Source organism: Mandrillus leucophaeus, unplaced genomic scaffold, assembly GCF_000951045.1.
Source record: "Mandrillus leucophaeus isolate KB7577 unplaced genomic scaffold, Mleu.le_1.0 Scaffold157, whole genome shotgun sequence".
NCBI lineage: Eukaryota > Metazoa > Chordata > Mammalia > Primates > Cercopithecidae > Mandrillus > Mandrillus leucophaeus.
The window spans coordinates 227,736-244,998 of NW_012101554.1; the positions used below are offsets into that span (position 1 = coordinate 227,736).

General features: G+C 36.8%; 1 protein-coding gene across 1 annotated transcript in view; it reads left to right on the top strand.

Moving 5' to 3' along the window:
- The window catches only part of HCFC2 (host cell factor C2), a 42,402-nt gene that overhangs the window by 8,865 nt on the left and 16,274 nt on the right, over window positions 1–17,263 (top strand). The window contains exons 4-9 of the mRNA XM_011975497.1: window positions 6,396–6,604; window positions 7,712–7,796; window positions 9,478–9,584; window positions 9,690–9,878; window positions 13,826–13,993; window positions 14,927–14,979. Of these exons, the coding sequence (XP_011830887.1) occupies window positions 6,396–6,604; window positions 7,712–7,796; window positions 9,478–9,584; window positions 9,690–9,878; window positions 13,826–13,993; window positions 14,927–14,979 (811 nt within the window). The remainder of the gene's footprint in view (window positions 1–6,395; window positions 6,605–7,711; window positions 7,797–9,477; window positions 9,585–9,689; window positions 9,879–13,825; window positions 13,994–14,926; window positions 14,980–17,263) is intronic.

Sequence of the window (17,263 nt, forward strand, 5' to 3'; positions counted from 1 at the left end):
TGGAGATGGAGTCTCGCTCTGTTGCCCAGGCTGGAGTGCAGTGGCACGATCTCAGCTCACTGCAAGCTCCACCTCCTGGGTTCAGGCCATTCTCCTGCCTCAGCCTCCCCAGTAGCTGGGACTACAGGCACCCGCTACCATGCCTGGCTAATTTTTTTTTTGTATTTTTAATAGAGACTGGATTTCACCATGTTAGCCAGAATGGTCTCCATCTCCTGACCTTGCAATCCACCCACCTTGGCCTCCCAAAGTGGTGGGATTACAGGCATGAGCCACTGTACCCAGCCGATTTAGTTTCTTAATTTCATTTCTGGATTGTTTATTGCTAGTTTATAGAAATACAGTTGGTTTTGTTATTTATCTTGTATCCTGTGACCTTGCTGAATTCATTTATTATTTTTAATATTTAAATGGATTTCAATTTTTTTATTGTTGTTGATCCTTAGGAGTTCTTTACATACATGTTTTTCATATGTTCCAGATGTGTTTTCTAAGTCTTCTCTTTGCCTTTTTTTTTTTTTGAGACAGAGTCTAGCTTTGTTGCCCAGGCTGGAGTACAGTGGCGTGATCTTTGCTCACTGCAACCTCTGCCTCCTGGGTTCAAGTGATTCTCCTGCCTCAGCCTCCCGAGTAGCTGGGATTTTAGGTGCCTGCCACCACGCCCAGCTAATTTTTGTATTTTTAGTAGAGGCAGGGTTTCACTTTGTTGGCCAGGCTGGTCTCAAACTCCTGACCTCATGATCTACCCACCTCGGTGCTGAGATTACAAGCATGAGCCACTGTGCCCAGCCCACTTTGCTTTTTTTAAAAAGGATTTTCAGTTTAGTTTTATCACGTTTGACAATATTTTCTTTTATGGCTTTCTGGTTTTGAATCTTGCTTTGAAAGACTCTCCTTCAGGAATATTATAAAAATAAATTTTCTGTATTTTCTTCTAGTACATTCATAGTTTTGTTTCTGTTTAGAATATTAATACATTTGTGATATACTTTTGTGACTAGTGTGAGGCTTTTTCTTTTCCTAATTGATATTCAATTTTCCCAACACCATTTATTAAATAAGCCATTTTTTTCTATTGATTTGAAATTCCATCTCTGTCATGTCTTTACTGTATAAATGTGTCTTTCTAGGCTTTCTAGACCAGGGGTTGCAAGCTATATCCTGTGGGCCTGCTGTCTTTTTTTATTAATAAAGTTTTATTGGAACACAGCCATCCCCATTCATTTTGTACTGCTGTTGGCACCTTTCATGTTGAAACAGCACAGTTGAGTAGTTACACAATAGATTTTATGGCCTATGAAGCCTAAAATATTTACTGTTGGACCGTTTACAGGAAACATTTGTTGATTCCTGCTCTACACTCTATTCTGTTTCATTAATATATTTACCTTTCTATCATTAATTGTGGCATTGCTATAGGTTGTTGGTATGTGATTTTAATAACATTAAGGACATTTTTCTTTTCTTTTCTTTTTGAGACAGAGCCTCACTCTGTCACCTGGGGCTGGAGTACAGTGGCATGATCACAGCTCTCTACAGCCTCGACCTCCTGTGCTCAGACAGCCCTCCTGCCTCAGCCTCTTGAGTAGCTAGCTGGGACCACAGGTGCATGCCACCATGCCCAGTTAATTTTAAAACTTTTTTTTTTCTTTTTCGTAGAGACAAGGTCTTTCCATGTTGCCCAAGCTGGTCTTGAACTCCTGGGCTCAAGTGATCCTCCCACCTTGGCCTCCCAAAGTGTTGGGATTATAGGCGTAAGCTGCCATGCCTGGCCAAAATGTTCTTAAATTTCCAGCTTATTAGTTTTATTTTTCTCTTTTTAACAAGAAATGTATATTGAGGTAGTTTAAATTCATTTTGGAGCTTACTGTGTCTCTCCTTTAATCCATGAATTTTGTGAATTTTTTCTTTGCTGAATCACATTTCTAACATTTATTTATAATACCTATATTTATTAGCGATTTTGCCTGTGTTATTTGGGGGAGTAGGGTGCTATTGTAATCTGATTTGAGTATCAGGATTATGTTATCCTTGAAAACATAATCAGGGTTATGTTCTGAGGTCATGGAAAGCCCTCCATCTTTTATTATATTTAAATAATGTAATTCCTTGAATATTTAGTAGAAATTTTCCATATTTACCTGGGATTGGTATTTGATCTTTGATTGCCTTTTCAATTTCTTCTTTGAGTATTGGTCTATTTAGGTTTTCAACCTTTTGTAATTTTTGGTAATTTTTTTTTTGAGAAGTTACCCATTTATCTAGATTTTTAAATTTATTTCTAAAAGTTATAAGATAGCCAGGTGTGGTGGTACACACCTGTAGTCCCAGCTGCTTGGGAGTCTGAGGCAGGAGGATCATCTGAACCCAGGAGTTCAAATCTAGCCTGGGCAATGTAATGAGCCCTGTCTTAAAAATTTTTTAAATTTATTTATTTAAAAATGTTTTAAAGTTATAAAGACAATTCTCTCTATCTTTAAAATCTCTATATCCGTTGTTATATCTCTTTTCTTATCCCTAAGTGTTAGTATTGTCTAATCAGACTTGCTAGTGATTTGTTATTTTATTTATTTCGAAGAGCCGTTTTTTAGTTTTATTGACTGTTTTTCTTTTTAGTTTATTTTCTTAAACTTTTTAACTCTATTCCATTTCTTTCAACTTTTATTCCTAACCTTTTTTTTTTTTTTTTTTTTTAGAGACAGGATCCCATTCTGTCACCCAGGTTAGTGTGGTGACACAATCATAGCTTACTGCAGCCTTGAACTCTTGGGTTCAAGCTATACTCCCACCTCAGCCTTCTGAGTAGCTAGGACTATAGACACATGCAGCCATGCCTGGTTAATTTTTAAAATTTTTGTTGAGACAGGATCTTGCCAGATTGTCTAGGCTAGTCTTGAACTCCTGGCCTCAAGCAGTCCTCCTACCTCAGTCTCCCAAGGTGCTGGGATTACCCGCTTAAGCCATCATGCCCAGCATCTTTTAAACTTCTAGTAGTTTGAATGCTTTTTCTAACTTCTAATAATTTGAATGCTCCTTAGTTCATTTTTCAGTGTTATTTTCATGTGATTATATCTTTGACCGTATCCCATAGGGTTTGATACATACTGCTTTTATTGTCATTGATTTCTATTTTCTCTTTAAAAGTAATTTGCTACAATTTTTTAAAGATCTCCAAGTGGAAAGTTTTGTTATTATTGCCAATATCTAGTTTTATTATATTGTGGTCAGGAAATGTGGTCTATAAAGATGTTTGTGTCTATTTCACAGTCAATTTTTGTGATTCCATAGGTGCTCATTAAGACCATGAGTTCTTGACTGTGTGCAAGGTTGTTTATCTATTAAATCAATGTTTTATGTATTTATTATTATTGATTTTAGAGATGTGGTCTTGCTATGTTGCTCAGGCTGGATAACTCCTAGGCTCAAGTAATCTTCCTACCTCAGTCTCCTGAGTAGCTGGGACTGCAGGCATGTGCCATTGCACCTGGCTCTATTAAATAAATGTTCAAAGCTTTTTTATTTTGTGAGTCTAGGTCTTATCAACTTTTGAGTGACATGCTCAAGTCTCCCACCATGATTGTGGATTTGTGTTTTGTTTCTTGTATATCTAATTTTCAACTTGTGTACACTGTTTTGTTGTAGATTTATTTTTTGTAAATGGGGCTAATAGCCAGTATGAACTGGATAGCATACTGGCTGATGTCCATTCTCAACAGTTTAAGCCTATTCCACATTAGTTTAAGATAGTTTTAATATTATCCTTGATTTTCATCACTTATACTTAGATTTGGGGTTCTTGTATTTTGTTTCCTCTGTATTCCTGCCCCCACCATCAACCCTGACCAGACTTTGTCTTATAATAGGGCAGTTTTATTCTGCCCTTGTGTTTTGTGTTTTCCATCTACTCTGCTTTGTTGCCCTTCCTCCCTTTTCTTGCCTATGCCAGATTTTTTGCTAAGTTGTGATGATGGGAAACATTTGCATATGTATATGTATATGAGTGTTCGTGTACGTGCATGTTTATACATCTGTGTCTGTGTGTGTGTATATATATATGTTTATGTAATTTGTATTTCCTGTTCTGTGAACTGTCAGTTTCTATCTTTTTATCTGTGTCTATTGTGTGAGTGGTCATTATCTTGGTTTTTAGGAAAATTTGACCTTTTTTCCTGCAACGTGTGCTAAACTTTTTAAGTTTGTCCTTTTTTCTTTTGACATTGTTTATGGTGGGGGTTTTTCGTTTTTTGTGTTTTTTTGAGATGGAGTTTCGCTCTGTCACCCAGGCTGGACTGCAGCCGTGTGATCTCAGCTCACTGCAACCTCCACCACCCGGGTTCAAGTGATTCTCCTGCCTCAGCCTCCTGAGTAGCTGAGATTACAGGCGCCCGCAACCACGCCCAGCTAATTTTTGTATTTTTAGTAGAGACAGGGTTTCACCATGTTGGCCAGGCTGGTCTTGAACTCCTAACCTCAGGTGATCCACCCCCCTCGGCCTCCCAAACTGCCGAGATTACAGGTGTGAACCACAGCGCCTGGCCCTGGCCTGTTTTTTTTTTTTAAACTATCTTATTAACTGCTTTCTATATATTATACTTTGCCTTTTTCCCCATTTCTTTACTTTTCCCCTGTTTATTATTTTTCTTTGACTGTTTCCCTATAGTGATCTGAGAATTATATGTGCTAATTTTGTGTATAGCTTAGTTGCTTGGAAATTAACACACATTTACAATGAAAATATCCTGTCAACCTTGGGAATAAATTACTGTCTTTATTTTAACATTCTTTTGCCTACTTCATTTTTCTGTATGTTCCATGTATTTTTGAATCTTAATCCAGGTTATGATAAATTTTAAAAATTAACTTAGTAGTAAATTTTTCTTAGTGGTTATTTAGATCTCATAACCACAGATTTCAACATCAGTTTAGATGTAACCACAAATTACTACCATTTCTCTTATTCAAAGTATTATTTCTTTATTATTTATTTATTTATTTTGAGACGGAGTCTCGCTCTGTCACCCAGGCTGGAGTGCAGTGGTGTGATCTCGGCTCACCGCAAGCTCTGCCTCCCAGGTTCACACCATTCTCCTGCCTCAGCCTTCCAAGTAGCTGGGGCTACAGGCGCGCCCACCACCATGCCTGGCTAATTTTTTGTATTTTTGTTAGTAGAGACTGGGTTTCACCGTATTAGCTAGGATGGTCTCAATCCCCTGACCTCGTGATCCTCCCGCCTCAGCCTCCCAAAGTGCTGGGATTACAGGCATGAGCCACCACGCCAGGCCTATTCAAAGTATTATATTTCTTTTTCTTTTTCCTAGATAACATCCTAGAATTATTTTCCCCAAAACAATTATGTAGCTAAACTTTGAAGTTTTATATGTCCTGAAATGTTTTAATATTTGCCCTTACATTTGAATAATAATTTTGTAGGAAATAAATTCCTACAAAAGTCATTTTTCTCAAAACTTCAAAAACATCCATGAAACTTAGTGCCAGTTTCTAAAGTTAAAAACTATGTAGGACATTGCTATGACATTATAATGAAAATTTTAAAGGTTGCAAAGCAGTATTTTTAGTATGCCTCATTTATCCATATGTGTTTATAGACAGAGGTGTCTTAAGGGATATTTACCAAAATATTTTCAATAGTGATTGTTCTGGTTATCTAGTACCATACAGTAAACTGCCCCAAAATTTAGTGATGCAGAATAATAACCATTTGATTATGTTCATGAATTCTGTGGGTCAGGAATTTAGATAGGCCACAGGCGGGATGGCTGGGCCCTCAGCTGAGAAGTCTTGAAGGGGTTACTTCTGTGCCTGATGCCTGGCTGAAGGACAGACTCAGCTGGTTCTGTCACCCTATATACCTGCATATGGCCATCCAGATGGTAGTTTTATGGGAGTTGAACTTCTTACATGGTGGTTCAGGATTCCAAGAGTAAGTGTTCTACTTAAGCCGTTTAGGCCTTCTGTGACGCAGCCTCAGAAGTCACATACCCTATTAATCAAAGCAATCACAAACCAGTCCAGAATCAAGGGAAGGGAACATAGACCCAACTTCCCGATGGGAAGAGTGTCAGAGGATTTGTAGCTATGTTTTAACACCAACAGTTGGCAAGTTGTCATTGATAAGAGTGTTGGCTAAATGATAACAGGAATTATTCTTAATCTCTTCTGCTCACTACTGAGCTCCAGAAGAGTGCCTGGTACATAGTAGTGTTTGATAAGTATGTATTGTATGAATGAGGTTTGGGGTTTTCTGCTCTCCTAATGCCTTTCTGTACTATATGAACTTTTCATAGTAAGCACATTTTATCTTTATAAATAGAAATAAAATGCAAAGAAAGGGTATATATTATCTGAATATTTTAATTTTTCCTATGATATTCTAGATATTTAAATGATTTTTATGAGTTGGAGCTACAGCATGGCTCTGGTGTTGTGGGTTGGAGCATTCCAGTGACTAAAGGGGTTATGCCTTCTCCAAGAGAATCCCACACAGCTGTTATATATTGCAAAAAAGATTCTGGAGGTCCGAAAATGTATGTTTTTGGTGGAATGTGTGGTGCTCGCCTGGATGACCTATGGCAGCTTGACTTAGGTAAGTTTAACTTGATTCAGGCTCAGGAATAAGGCAAATTAAAAGATGCTTTGAAAAATATTATTGATTGCAGTATTTATTGAGTTGTACTTAGATTTATAACTAGCACTTGTGGCCCCAGGGACAGCTGATATGTGATATGAATGGTTGCTGATAAATCAGACTGAGAAAATGAATGTTTGGTTTATGATAGTAACTCTCTTGTGCGTTCTGTAAACAGGGTTACCGTATGTCCTGGTTTACCTGGGATGATTCTGGTTTATGCTTATTGTCTTGTGTAATTATCAATAGTACAATACTCCCTTTCACTCTGAAAAATGTCCTGTACAGGATGATAACTTTATATGGTTACCTTATCTACAGGAAATGTAGCATTAACAATGTTATTCGTGGTCAGTAGAAAACCCTTAAGTAGTTCTCTCTAAAGGGATCTTAGGAATGAATGATTGGAGGGTAGTGTGCCTCTCACCTTTGACTATCTTCTGTCCAGTGTACTCTTACTTTAAATGATAAAATCTCTAATATTCTTAATTCAAAATTGGTAGTACCCTAAGCACACTTATTTATTACAAATACAGTCATCCCTCGGTATCTGTGGAGGATTTATTCAGGACCTCCTGAATACCATGGATATCCTGGATACCAAAATCCATGGATGCTCAAGTCCCTGATATAAAGTGGTGTAATATTTGCATATTCTCCCATATACTTTAAATCGTCTCCACTTGAGATTACTTATAACACCTAATACAATGTAAATACTATATAAATGGTTGTTATACTGTATTGTTTAGGGAATAATGACAAAAAGAAAACATGTTCAGTGCAACCAAAGTTTTTTGTGAATATTTTCAATCTGTGGTTAATTGAATCTGTTGATGCAGGACCCATGGATACAGAGGGCTAACTGTACTAACATTAAGTATAAATAGATTTCTGATTGGCAGTTTATGTAAGCTGGAAATGTTTAAGATAATGTTCAAATAATTGTTTTAAAATACTTTGTTTCATTTTGGTAAGTCCTTGTTTTATTTTTTGAAATTATGCAAGTTGAGGTAATTTACTGTTGTTAGATCAAGTTGCTAATATAATTATTTTTACTTTTAGAAACTATGTCATGGTCAAAACCAGAAACTAAAGGGACAGTGCCACTTCCACGAAGCCTTCATACAGCCAGTGTTATAGGAAACAAGTATGGTGGTTTTTTGTATTTTGCTTCTGTTTTTTTTTTTTTAAAAACAACTTAAGAAGCACACAAAGAAAGTAATGCTAGTAGTTTCTTAGAAATAGATTATGAAGGTTAATAAAGTTTGATTGTGCTTACTGGAGCTAAAATAATTTGTCTGTAGAAGCAAAAATACTTAATATGCCATTTTCTTATGCTCTCTTACTTCTTTGCATTCCTTATAATGCCTTGCCCAGAGTAGGCTTTATGTAAGTGTAAACCTGGGTGTTGCCAAACTAATCACCTAACTCACTGTTTCCTTTTTCATATTTTTGGTATTGCTTCATTTGTACTGAGGCACATGCTCTTAATGATTATGCTTTAGATGGCAATATAGAGTTGATGGTTAGAATACAAACTCTGTAACCAGATGGCCTAAATTCAAGACTCAGCTTTGGCACTTGTCCTGTATGACCTGGGGCAAGAAAATTTAATATGTTTGTACCTCACTTTCCTTAAGTATACAATGTGGATTAAAGTAAAACCTACTTGATAAGGCTGTAATGAAGACTAAATGAATTAATACATATGAAATGCTTAGAACAGTTTCTGGTATGAAGTGAGCACTCCATAAATGTTGGCTATTACTACCATCAACAAATTCCCTTATTTGTGCAACATTGTGCCACAATTAGGAATACTGTTTAATCAGAATTTAATGAAATAGTTACTATTTCAGGGATTCTACCTTAAATGTAATATTTTAGGAAATGATTGTTGTAATTTAGAACCTAGTTTGTTTTTTTTTAAAATAAACTCAAAACCAAACAGGATGTTCTTTACATTTAAACAAAATCTTATACATTTTTATACATTTTTTTAACTGAAGAGCCATTTTATAAAATGTAATTTTCCATTGAAACCCCAACATATAAAATGGATTTTAAAAAATAGAGCTCTGGCCGGGCATGGTGGCTCACACCTATAATCCCAGCACTTTGGAAGGCCAAGGTGGAAGGATGGCCTGAGCCCAGGAGGTTGAGTTTGCAGTGGACCATTATCATGCCACTGCACTCTAGCCTGGGCAACAGGACAAGATCCTGTCTCAAAAAAAAAAAAAAAAAAAAAAAAAATCTCTGATTGGCATAAAAAAAAAATAGATCTCTGGTTGACATCAGGTCACATGGGCCCTGATTTCTGCCTGATGAGCCTTTCTCTTCCAGCAGCCATCAGGCTTGTCTTAAGAACTCCTAGGGCCCTAAAGGAACACAGTTTAAAGTTTTTTGTTTAAGTGATATCAATGACCAAAGTTATATGAAATTTAATCCTCTTTGGTTACTATATGCATACAATTTTAAATTTGACTTTGGATGTCATAGATCAATTGAGTATCTTTCTGACTGAGGTACCCTTAGTATATTATAGGCAATATTGATTTTTAAATATATTATAATCAAAATATTCTTCACTTTAAGTAACTTGCCAGAGAGAAACAATTGTGATTCTGTATTGCTTCATAAAATTGTAAACTCTTGAAAGAAGACCACTTTATTCATCTTCTTATTCCCATTACCTTGACAATGGTAAGTGAATGAATAGTTCTGAAGCTCTGAGTCAACTGATAGGAGAGTTTTCTATTCTTCGCACTTCAAATCCAAGAAGTAAAATGAAATAAGCTACTTTATGTTTTTGTTTTGTTGTTGCTCAGGATGTACATTTTTGGTGGATGGGTCCCACATAAGGGGGAAAATACTGAGACTTCACCTCATGATTGTGAATGGAGATGTACCAGTTCATTTTCTTACCTAAATCTGGGTGAGTTTTTTAAGAGTTACTCATTGAATTAAACTTTATTAATAAGGTAATTTTTGTAATTTTGTTAAGAAAAAAGATTAGTCATGGATATTTCTATCTTTTCAGATACAACAGAGTGGACCACCCTAGTATCAGATTCTCAGGAAGATAAAAAAAATTCAAGACCAAGACCAAGAGCTGGCCACTGCGCTGTTGCAATTGGCACTCGATTGTATTTTTGGAGTGGAAGAGATGGCTACAAAAAAGCACTGAATAGTCAAGTTTGCTGCAAGGATCTTTGGTATCTTGATACTGGTAGGTAAGAATAGTTAACAAATAAACTTTTTCCTTTAGGTAAGCACTCAAATGTCTGCCTTTTGAGACTTACTGTAAATGCTACTACCTCTGTTTCCCATAATTAAGTATGAATAGAAGAAACAATATGTGTAGTTATTCTCCACTCCTGAGAAGTATATAATTATCCTCTCCTTGAGTGTAGACTGGATTTAAAGACTCCTTTGCAAAGAATAGAGTATGGAAAGGGAAAATAGTAGCTTTACAGAAACCTGGCAAGCAGGAGAAACCTGGCAAGTACTACCTTAATCAAGTGATCAAGGTTAATATCACTAGTGATAAGTCAAGTTAGTATCATTTACTCCCTAATATCATGTGATAAGTAAAAGTACCTCGGTGGTATTCCCAAATCCATAATCTCAGTCTAACTATGAGAAAATATCAGACAATCCCAAATTGAGGGACATTCTAGATCTTCTACGAAGAATATGTGAGCAGTACTATTCAGAAGTTTCAAAGCGAAGGAAAAGAAGGAAAGACTAAGAAATAATCAAAAAGTGGAGGAGACAAAGGAGACATTACAGCTGAATGTGATGTTGTGTTCTGGATTGGATCCTGGAACAAAAAAAGACATTAATTGAAAAACTGGTGAAATCTGAGTTGTCTATAGTTGAGTTAATAGTATTACACCAATAATTTCTTAGTTTTAACAAATGTGCTTATATTAGGGGAAGCTGCAGAAAAGGGAAAACTGGGGCCAGGGGGTTATGGCAATGCTCTACTATCTTTGCAACTTTTTTGCAAACCTAAAATTATTTTAAAATAAAAGATTTTTAAAAAATAGAGACTGGGTGCAGTGGCTCACACCTGTAATCCTAGCACTTTGGGAAGCTGAGGCAGGAGGATTACTTGGGGCCATGAGTTCAAGACAAGCCTGGGCAACATAGTGAGACCCCCATCTCTATCAAACAAAAAATTAGCCAGGTACAGTGGCTCATGCCTATAGTCCCAGCTTCTTGGGAGGCTGAGGCAAGAGGATCACTTGAGCCCAGGAGTCTGAGTCTACCTGCAGTGAGCTCTGATTGCTCCACTGCACTCCAGCCTGGGTGTCAGAGCAAGACCCCATCTCTAAAGGGGGAAAAAAATTATTAGAGCGCCACAATTTTTAAAAATGTGTACCTCACATCAATTTTTAATAAATATTGATTGACAGCTGTGTAGCAGGAATTGTTCTAAATGCTGAGAATATAGCAGCAAACAAGACTGATAGTGCCCCTGCTCTCACAAAGAACTTACATTCTGAGGGGGTATGACAGCAAGGAGATAATGAGCAATAGTGAAACAGATTAACAAAATAAGTTCAGTTTCTGTTAATCATGTGAATACATGAGATAGTGGTGTTAGGTATTGGGCACAGGAGTGGTGGCTGCTTCAGGGTGGGTAGTCAAAAAATGCTTCTGTGATGAGATGACGTGGGATGTTATTCGAATGGTGAGAAGGAGATACCCACATAAAAAGGCCAGAGAAACCACTGCAGGAAGAGGGAACAGCACATACAAGGAGTCTGAGATGGGAATACTTGGCATGTTTGGCAACAGATTTGAACTGGGTAAACAAAGAAGAAAGTGTAGGAATGGAGGTTAGAGAGATGACCACAGGACATAGGGCCTTGAATGTGGTGGCAGAATTTCTAAGTTATTTTTGAAGTGCAGCAGGAAGTTATGTGTAAGTTTGAAGGAGAAATGTGACACATTCTGATGTACATTTTGAAATGGTCACTGGCAGTTGTATGGAAAATGAATTCTAGGTGCACACTGCAAGACAAGTTAGAAATCTCTTGCAGTAGTCAAAAAAGTGTTTTAGACTATAGTGGTGACAATGGAGGAGGGGAGGACTGCATAAATTCAGGATACATTTTGGAGTTCTTATTGACAGAACCGGATGATAATTTGTGTGGCAAGCGACAGAATGGAGGATGAAGTTTTTAGCTTGAATTTTACTGAGATAGAGAAGACTGAGAGAAAATAACATTGTGGAGAAAGTCAAGAGTTCCATTTAGACCATGCTAAATTTGAAATAAGATCAAGCAGGCATTTGAATGAATAGATGAATCTAGTGGCCATTAGAGAAATTAGATCTGGAGATGTAATATGTGATGTTACATGAGAAAAATAGATTATAAAACATGTAATGACTCCAGTATTTTCAAAATTATAAATAGAAAACTTGGAAGGACACACACCAAAGCATTATCTGAGAGCTGAGATTATACATTTTCTTCAAAGCTTTTCTGTCATTACTTGTCTGTATTTTCCACAGTAGCATGTATTGTTTTTGTAATGTAAAAAGAGTTTAATTTTAAAATTAAGATAGTTGAAAAAATAATGAAACAAGAGAGTAAATGCTTCCTATGAAAGAAGCATGTACTAGCAAGCAAGAAAAAAAGATAGAAAATTGAACTTACTGGTTCATGTTGGAAATTGGAAATTATTAACTGAAGTCTAAGGATAAGCTTCAGTCTCTGAAATTGGATGAAAAAAAGTGTATGACTGAATTTTCTCTGTAGGGATTATATCACTTTGAGCAGATTCTCTAAGGGATCTATGACTTAAAAAGATTTAAAAAATTGGATTTGAATGGCCTGTTTTTCTATAAACCTTTTCATAATAAGCTTTAGATATCAGTATTATTCTAAAAGTAATCATGGCCACGATCATAAGGGCGAAATATAGATTTTGCTTTTCCTCTTGATAAGTTAGCATCAGTTTTGGTGGAAGAGGGGGCTCATCTTGTTTTGTTTTGTTTTGTTTTTCACTTTTGGTTAAACTTTGTGCATTTGATAGCATGTAAAAGAGTAATAAAATTCCATGAGGCTTTCTATGAAAAATCACAGTTCTTTGCTCGCACCTTTCCTCATTTTACTTACTTTACAAGCATTTGTTTGTTCTTAACTCTGTTAAATGATTCTTTAGGTATTAACTTCCATATCTCTATATCACATACATATATTATTACTTTGATATATATTTTTTTTTCATTTAGACAATAATGTGCTCACTTTCTGCTATGAAAGTCGAGGATTTATCTCTTCCTCCCACCATTCCTTTTTTTTTTTTTTTTTTTTTGAGATGGAGTCTCACTCTGCCACCCGAGCTGGAGTGCAGTGATATGATCTCGGCTCACTGCAACCTCCACCTCCCAGGTTCAAGTGATTCTCCTGCCTCAGCCTTCCAAGTAGCTGGGATTACAGGTGCCAGCCACCACGCCCGGCTAATTTTTGTATTTTTAGTAGAGACAGGGTTTCCCCATGTGGGCCAGGCTGGTCTTGAACTCCTGATCTCAGGTGATCCGCCCACCTCGGCCTCCCAAAGTGCTGGGATTACAGGCGTGAACCACCATGCCCAGCTGGTAGTACAAGTCTTGATAAGGGGGTATTAATTTCAGAGAAGCTATGCTTTTATAAAATATCATGTCCAAGTTATCTTTGCTAACATTAACAGAATTGCTAACATGTATGCTGTTGGCTGAAAATTGGCTCATAAAATTAAAGAATATTAGAACTTCTAAGAAAGATAAAATAATGTAGCTTTAATACTTGGCTCCCCTTGCCTCTCCCCAGCCTCCCTCAAAAAAAACTCCTTCTAGGATTCCCAGCTTCCCCCAGAAAAACTCCTTCTAGGATTAAACACATTTCCGAATCTGATGACTCAAATTTTTCGGTAGTTTTATACTGGATTGTTTTGTTTATAGATATATTTGTCCAAGAAAATAAATAAATAAATAGAATAAGAACCCCAAACTATTTTTATTTGACCTACTATAGCTGCGTTTATCTGAGTAAACTTTCCCTGTCTTGGTATGCAGATGTTCATTGCTGATGTTTTCAAAGCTCCAGTCCAAACAAACTGTATCAGCAAACCATTTATACACTGGAAACTTAAATGTATAATATCTTTATTATTCTATAGAGAAACCACCAGCACCATCTCAAGTACAGCTGATCAAAGCCACCACCAACTCCTTTCATGTCAAGTGGGATGAAGTGTCTACAGTTGAGGGCTATCTTTTGCAGTTGAGTACGGACTTGCCATACCAAGCTGCATCATCAGATTCTTCAGCAGCACCAAATATGCAAGGTAACATAATTTTCATGCTTAAAGTATGTGTGCTCACATGCTTTTAAAAATATATACTGCAGGCGAGGCATGGTAGCTCACGCCTGTAATCCCAGCATTTTGGGAGGCTGAGGCAGGTGGATCACCTGAGGTCAGGAGTTTGAGACCAGTCTGGTAAACATGGTAAAACCCCATCTCTACTAAAAATACAAAAATTAGCTGGGTATGGTGGTACATACCTGTAATCCCAGCTACTCAGGAGGCTGAAGCAAAAGAATCACTTGAACCCAGGAGGTTAAGGTTGCGGTGAGCTGAGATCATGCCACTACTGCACTCCAGCCTGGGCAACAGGCGAGACTCTGTCTTAAAAAAAAAAAAAAATACACACACACACACATGCACGCACACATATACTGCAGTACATATATGTGTGTAGGGGGGATGTGTGTTTGGGTGTATACATATATATATATGTAGAATATCTGCATAAAAGTCTGTGATTAGGTTTGATTTAAGAAATTTTATGGCATTAGGTCCATGCCTGATAATACATTGTATTTCAGTTCTGAAACTTGGCTGTCTTACCATTATGATGTAGTAGAATACATAGAAAAGTAGGATAGATTGTGTTTTCTGCAGTTCATTTTTATGTACTTTCCTAATTTGACATATTACTTGACTTCAGCAGATTGGCTTTAATTTGCTTTCATAAATGTCTCAGCTTTTTCAAAAGTATTTTTAACTAAATAGGCCTTGGAAGTAAAAGCAAACACAAATTTTGCACATTTTTCCAGAGAGAATTTCAGTCAACTTAAGCAAACTATTAAGAAAACATATAACCTTTGGTAAAGATACTACTTTTTAAACTTTAATATGTAACTTTAAAAATATTTAATTATATTTTATTGAAGCTAATTAAGAGCATATCAGTCTGAACCTTTCTCATTCCTACAGGAGTCAGGATGGACCCTCACAGACAAGGCAGTAATAACATCGTTCCTAACAGTGTAAGTAAAAAAGTGTATGAAGGTAATTGGATGTTTATGGTTATAGTTTCAATTTTTATTCAGATTTTTAGCATACTACTACTCTAGAAGAGGGGTCCTTAATCCTGCCTGCACTTGAGAGTTAACTCTGAGCTAAACAAGCAAACAAACAAACACACACAGATTCCCAAGCTCTTCCTCAAATCTAGTGAAGCAGAATCTTTAGGAAAATGCCGAGGCAGCTCTGTTTTTAAAGAAAGCTTCACAGATCACTGTGACAGAAGCCTGAATTGAAAACCCCAGGCCAAGAGAAGCGTAGCTGCATTACACAGAGCATCAGACTAATTCAATGTAATATGTACTTACGTGTCTATATTTTGCCATTTCTAAATGTCACACAGACATCTAAAGATGTACTTTAAAAGTATGTATAAAATATTTTCTTTACTATGTATTTTGTTTACTGAAAAATATCAGTTACTAAATTGAACACTTGTGAGGTTATTTCTTGTTTATGAAGTACATCACAGTAGGTCTTGGTAGAGAGTAATGAATATGCTTACTAAGATTATTTTTATTTGGTAAACTGCCATCTACCTCAGTAGACTTTTTTCAAAGAAAATGATGTAGGTATTGACTAATATGTTCTGAGTATGACTGAAGACCAGTAAAGGCATAGGTCCGGAAGTATATCATGTCATACTTATAGTATGTCAGGAAGGTGTTATTACAAGTAAAGCTCATTGTAAGTAGCCTGTCATATTAGACATAATATTTCTGTTATATGTAGTCATATGTTATATGTTGATTATATACTATGTATGTGTATATATATGTGTGTGTGTGTCACAAATTTAGATGATACTGTAAAGTTTATGATGAAGAGCAGTAGTTTCCTACCCTGTACCTACCTGCTCTTGATTTCTGTTCCCTAGAAGCAACTACTTTAAACTATTGTAGCTTTCTTTTAGTATCTAACTATGTGCAGTTGTCCTTCTGTATCTGCAGGGCATTGGTTTCAGGACCCACCCCCCCACAGTCCCCTCGATATTCAAGTCTTGTAGTTGGCCCTGTGGAACGTGCAAATGCAAAAATTCGGCCCTCTGTATCCACAGTTTTTGCATCCTGCGAATACTGTATTTTCCATACGTGTTTGGTTGAGGACGTGGAACCCACAGATAGGGAGCACCAATTGTATTTCTTAAAAATAATCCACGGCCAGGCGCGGTGGCTCACACCTGTAATCCCAGCACTTTGGGAGGCCGAGGTGGGCAGATCACGAGGTCAGGAGATTGAGACCATCCTGACTAACATGGTGAAACCCCGTCTTTACTAAAAAAAAATACAAAAAATTAGCCAGGCACGGTGGCGGGCACCTCTAGTCCCAGCTACGTGGGGGACTGAGGCAGGAGAATGGCGTGAACCCAGGAGGCGGAGCTTGCAGTGAACCGAGGTTGCGCCACTGCACTCCAGCCTGGGTGACAGAGCAAGATCCTGTCTCAAAAAACAAATAAATAAATAATAATCCACATAGAAATGGACCCTCACAGTTCAAACTCATGTTGTTGAAGGTTCTACTTTTAGATCAATTGTCTTCAATAATGAAAGATGACAATTTTAATGATCTCTTACAATTCTGCCTCATCCCCTCCTTTCCTGTTCCCACATCCTTCACATATTTTTAGTAGAATTATGACTTGATGTTTACACTATGATGGTGAAACAGTTGCAGGTGAGCCATGTAGTGTGCTATGAGAATTACTCCTTTTTCATGCAAATTTGTTTTTCCTGGCATTAACTGCCTCACTTTTTCACTTGCTTAGTTTTCTTCTTCTCTATCATTAATTCATAATCAAATTTTCCAAAAAGTTATAAAACTTAAGATATTTGGACATAAATGTAGTTTCTTTTTTCCACCCTTGGAACAATTCCTCCTGGAGCCCCCTGTCCTCAGGTACTGGTTCTTCTCTAGGCCTGCTGCACAGCTCTCACCTTAGAACTACCTTCTCTGTTTCATAATAGGAATTTATCTCTTTCCTGTGTTACAGCCCATATTTCTTGACCTTATTTCTTCCTCTTTCTTTGTGTTTTCCTTTATTTTGTTGCAACCCCCTGAGAAGTGGGCTTATGAAAGGTAAACTTTTTGAGATCTTGCATATCTGAAAATGTCTTTAGCGTATTTAACTGATAGTTTGGCTGGCTTATAGAATCCTATATTGGAAGTTTTTCCCTCAAAAATTTGTAGGAATTTTTGTAGTGTCTTTTAGCATTCAGCGTTGCTATTGAAAAGTGTGATGCCATTTGG